A 5,114-nucleotide genomic window follows, 5' to 3' on the forward strand; every position below is an offset into this window, starting at 1 on the left:
CCAGGATGTCCACATTACACATCCTAGGCAATGTTTCGGAGAGGGACAAAGTATTGTGCTTTTTGCATCCTGGGTGCAATTCAAGAATCTACCCTGGCAGAGAGACTGGTGGCATGTCTGTGAATACGCCAGGTTTCATAGAACATCATCAAGTGGCGAGCTGTGAAAAGGAGGAAGAGTCAGCCGGCTACCGATGACAAGAGAATTGAGATGACAGTGCGGAAGCAGAGTGGCACAAGGAGATCTCAGAAGTATTCAATACTTCTGAGATCTCCTTGTGCCACTCATATTTATTAGTGATGCTTTTAGCTTCGCATATGGAGGGCAAGTTTCCTCTTAAATGCCATATTAATTTGGGACAAAATATTTAACAGTGCTAAATAAAGGTTCTAGTACAAATAGCCAACGTTGTGGCCACAGGGTGGTGATGTGATTCAGAAAGTACTACTAAATGTTATGTGGGGAGAATGACAAATCACCCAAACTCAGAGTGTGCTCACTTAAAGAGGAACTTTACCCATATCTTTAAAATAACAACAAACACACCTTTGGAAATGTTTAGTAATGGCAATCTACAAACAGATACCTCTAGATAATTAAAGGCTTTTTATTCTTTGCATACCTTATTTCTCTTTTCTTTCCCAGTCTTCTGACAGTGGCCATCTTAACTAAGGGCAGGTACCTAGCTCTCGTTTTACTTCCTGGAACTCTGGCACATGTGACCATGCACATTATCTCAGGGGAGGAAAATGCCTTTCCCTGAGATCTCATGAGATTGAGATGAGATTTCCCATCAATGCTCTGCTGATGTAACCTTCCCAGGATGCAACACTTTGGCACATTACATAATTTGTGCCAGAAGTGGGCCAGGAAGTAGATGAACTCTATTTGTAAGTAAATTAAAAAAGGTTTGTCTAACTAATGAATGTAAGATGATTTTAAATCAGCATGCAGAGTTGATGATTTTTGATTCTCACACCACAGTTACACTTTTTTTTTGTTTGTTCTACTTGTCTACAATTCACTGAATAATGTGCATAATGGTTGAACATTTTACACAACGTCAAAAGAAATTCTGATTTACCGGGTAATCTTTATAGTTGTATCCACAAGTCTTGCAGCTTCCGTTTGAGCAGGAAGTGATTTTAGTCCATAAAGAGATAAGCAGAACAGCAATGCTGGTCAATCGCACAAACACACACCTAGAAGACACACTGATTCAGATCAAGGAAATAGAGGCAGGGGGTAGAAAAACAACTTTCCACTTCTGTCTGGCGTAACTATATCTTTCTGGGAAACAACTGCCAGTTACAAAAGAAGCTTTTGTATGGTTTAACCTTGCACTCAACAGGCAACAAAACATGAAGTCAGTCACAGAGAAGCAGTAAAATTAAGTCCTGTGAAATGTTGGTGGACAATGCTCACCATATAATGGCAAAATATGAAATATAAACTGCTGGACAATATCTGCACTTTGTCACGTTGCTAAATATCAGGCTGCAAAATCAGTAATAGATATATAACAGTAATGCAGTAACAGCAACAAATACACATGCTTTGGGAAATCTCCAGTAAAAATAAAGTAACCACCTTGTTTTCTGCCTTAATTTCATCCACGTCCTCCAAGGTATGCCTTATGTTTCATGACACCCAAGCAGGAAAAAAAAGCTAACCTGTTTTGTCATTTTAAACTTTCTAAATTATAAGTCTTGTCTAAAAGCAATCACCACAAGGTGTCTGCTAGTCTCTTTACCAGCACCTCTCTGAAACAAATTTTCCCTAAGGGCTCAGCTTTACTGACTTCAGCCCTGCTCACCCACCTTTTCCCCATCCAATGAGTGTCCTAAATGGTCAATGAGGCTCTCTTATTGGACAGTAGGATGGGAGGTTTGCAGGGCTAGGTCCTAAGTAAAAGAGTGAAACCAGGATCAGAGGGACACATACAGAAGGGTTTAACATGATTAACTATTAACAAAGGTTACAGCAGGCACCTTTCTGTGCCTTCTCGTAAGCTGGTCAAACATCAGCTTTAGGAAGAATTTTTATATATAAATAGTATAAACTTATTTAGCTAGTATAAACTAACTAAAAGGATCACTTTACGCTGCCGTTTACAATTTTTTATTTATGCTGCAGTGCATTTTCTTCATGTGCTACCTCTCACATAAAATTTCAGATGTCTTGAAAAAATGTCCAACATCAAAAAGACAAATGAAGAGCAGCACTGGTCTGCCAAGCTGAACTGCTTTAGCGAGTGACTAGTCCTAAAAATATGTGATACTTCAAGATAAAATGATGACCTAATTAGCTTTAACATAGCATGTAGGAAGTAACATACCTTATAAGCGTAAAGCGGATCTCAAAAGCTGGAGAATAGTCTTCATATTGTACTATGGTTTCAAAGATGAGTGGAGTGATAAAGTTGGCAATAGTAATGACAATGGATGGAAGATATTCTGTCAGAAGACTCAGGCTATCTGTTTTTTGAGTAATCTGAAAACACACCAATGATTTATACTTGGCCACATAACAGTACATATGCAGTGTACTCAAGTTATAGCAATGCTTTACAATATTTCTTTAAACTCATAGTGGCTTGCTTTAAAATAGGAAGGGCTTTTTAAAAGAAAATTCAACACATACTGGGGATAATATATAGTGGGGGATCAGCATATTAGATGGTGATAATCCTTTTAGCTAATTAACATTTCACCAAACAAACCCAGTACTTTTTTGTTTGTATGCACACACACTTTAAACAAGTGGGAACTTCTGACAGGGTTTTTAAGGCATGTATTAATTACACACTGTTTCAACCCTCAACAGACCAGTATGGCCAATGTATAGTGGGCAAAAGAAGTGTCTGCTGAACATAGAAGTCAATCAGACAAGACCAACATCAAATCAACCAATTTTTACCCGCTATTCTTTGTAGTCCCTGAGGTTTTTGTTACAGTTAGTATTTAGCTCAGTTATAATTACAGCACTACCTGTTAAAAAAAAACGTAGCATAAGGATAGCATCTAGGGTGTTGCTATACCCTGGCACCCAGGGCACGTGCCCCAGTTCTTCTACTGAGTGCCCTTTGCCATCATCCCAAGTATGATTCCTAATCATTTTGGTAATCCATTTTTACCACCACTAGTAACTACATTTTCCCCCTCACAACTCTTTAGAATAATGTTGGGTAAAGAATTATAGACATTAGTACATTTACGCAAACCTCACAATGTGTACAGTACTTCATTTTCGCTTAATGATTTTAGACTACTGATTGACAGTGATATATTTTATATGCACATCTCCTTATTTAGATAAATAATGTACTATACAATTGGCAATGTAATATACAATTAATGTATTTTTTTTCAGCAATATCCTACATTTGATTTGATTATGTTGCGTAATATGGAATGAGCACCAATTGTAACCACTTTGTTATACCATAAACCCTTCAATATCTTAGTCTAGGTGCCCAGGAACCTAGAAACACCCCTTATTGCCGTTAAGGGAAATGGCTAAAACTTCAATAGCATGGGTGGTATTTACTCTTACTGCACAGACAGTTCATATATTTCTTTATTCTGGAAAAGTCCTTGGACTAATAACCCCTAATCGAAATTTCTTTAACTTTTGGTACTACATCAAACTGATATGTTACATAAATGTAACACTTAAATGTAGCCCTTAAGTCTATGTGTAAAAGTCATAAATGCCCCCTAGTATATAACAAAAGCCACAATCATTCCTTCAACACAAGGGTAACTAGATATATTGCGCCTCCAGCAACAATAAAATTGAAGTACCGCTAAGAAGTGCTAATTGCCGTAAACTGGGTCTAGCCAGTATGTAAAAAAAAAAAAAAAGTATTCAAACATGATACTTTGTACAAATAAGGAAGTTTCTGTCAGGCAGACTGAAAACTACTAAGTAATGGAAGTTTTCTTTCAAAAGTTATAAACTTAGCAATATCAAGCAATCATGTATGTGTTGAGGAATTGTTTCACTATGGCATGCAGCTTCGAGTGAACAGCTGCTTTTTCAAACACAAAACACAGTGTGGTGCCTTATACTGGGCTTTTTGGACAGGGCTAAGTGCAAAGAAAAAAAAGGGAATGTGTTGCATACTGCAACCAATCGGAAGCCATTTTCCAAAATGCACTAGATACACAACAGCTGCAATCTGTGGGATTGCAATGAATAACAAAGCAATCCTCTCTAGTTGTACTGTAATTGGGGCCTGATGATCCAGGAAAAAACCTGTAAAGAATTTGATCTAGGACATCAAATAGACATTAAAACAATCGAGCCAATAAAGAGGTTGCTTTGATATAAATAACTTACAGAGCTTGTGTGTTCCTGTGAATAGCTTGTAGCCAAATATATTGCATAGAAGCAACCGCCCAATACTGAGATCACAATGATATTCAAAAACAAGCGCAAGAAATAGATTTTCATGGTTTCTCTCTGTGTCCGCTTCTCTTTCCTTTGACGTATTCTTTCTTCTGCCAAATCTGTCTGTAAAAACAACAATTATGCTATAGTGTAGTTCTATTTTGTGTCCTTAAACTGTTCTTTCTGAAGTGCAGACTGTCCACTACACTCATAATTAGAACATACAACCCCAAAAAAAGTTGGGGCACTGTAAAATCTACATAAAAACAGAATGCAATGATTTGCAAAACTCATAAACCCATATTTTATTCACGATAGAAAACATATCAAATGTTTAAACTGAGAAAATGTACCATTTAAAAAAATAAAATAAGGTAAATTTTGAAAATGATGCAGCAGCATGTCTCAAAAAAGTTGTGACAGGGCCATGTTTACCATGGTGTAGCATCCCCTCTTCTTTTCAACACGTAAACATCTGGTAACTGAGGAGACCAGTTGCTGGAGTTTTGAGAGAGGAATGCTGTCCCATTCTTGCCTAATATAGGATTCCAACTGCTCAAAAGTCAAACACATTAAAATAATGTAAAAAAAAGGCTAGAGATGGGCTTTAAATATGTAAAAAGCTAAGATTTTCTTTGTCTGCAAATTTTTTTTAATTTTACTTACTTACAAACATTCCTGTTCCAAACTCGGTATGGAACACGTTGTACGGAAAGCCC

General features: G+C 37.1%; 1 protein-coding gene across 1 annotated transcript in view; it reads right to left on the bottom strand.

Annotated features, from left to right (window-relative positions):
- TMC7 (transmembrane channel like 7) overlaps nt 1-5,114 on the bottom strand; it is a 44,145-nt gene that overhangs the window by 13,061 nt on the left and 25,970 nt on the right. The window contains exons 8-10 of the mRNA XM_018558470.1: nt 4,311-4,518; nt 2,339-2,456; nt 1,085-1,202 (exon numbers count right to left, since the gene is read on the bottom strand). Coding sequence (XP_018413972.1) covers nt 1,085-1,202; nt 2,339-2,456; nt 4,311-4,518 — 444 coding nt within the window. The remainder of the gene's footprint in view (nt 1-1,084; nt 1,203-2,338; nt 2,457-4,310; nt 4,519-5,114) is intronic.

This window comes from Nanorana parkeri, unplaced genomic scaffold (genome assembly GCF_000935625.1).
Source record: "Nanorana parkeri isolate BGI_ZX_2015 unplaced genomic scaffold, ASM93562v1 scaffold341, whole genome shotgun sequence".
Lineage (NCBI taxonomy): Eukaryota > Metazoa > Chordata > Amphibia > Anura > Dicroglossidae > Nanorana > Nanorana parkeri.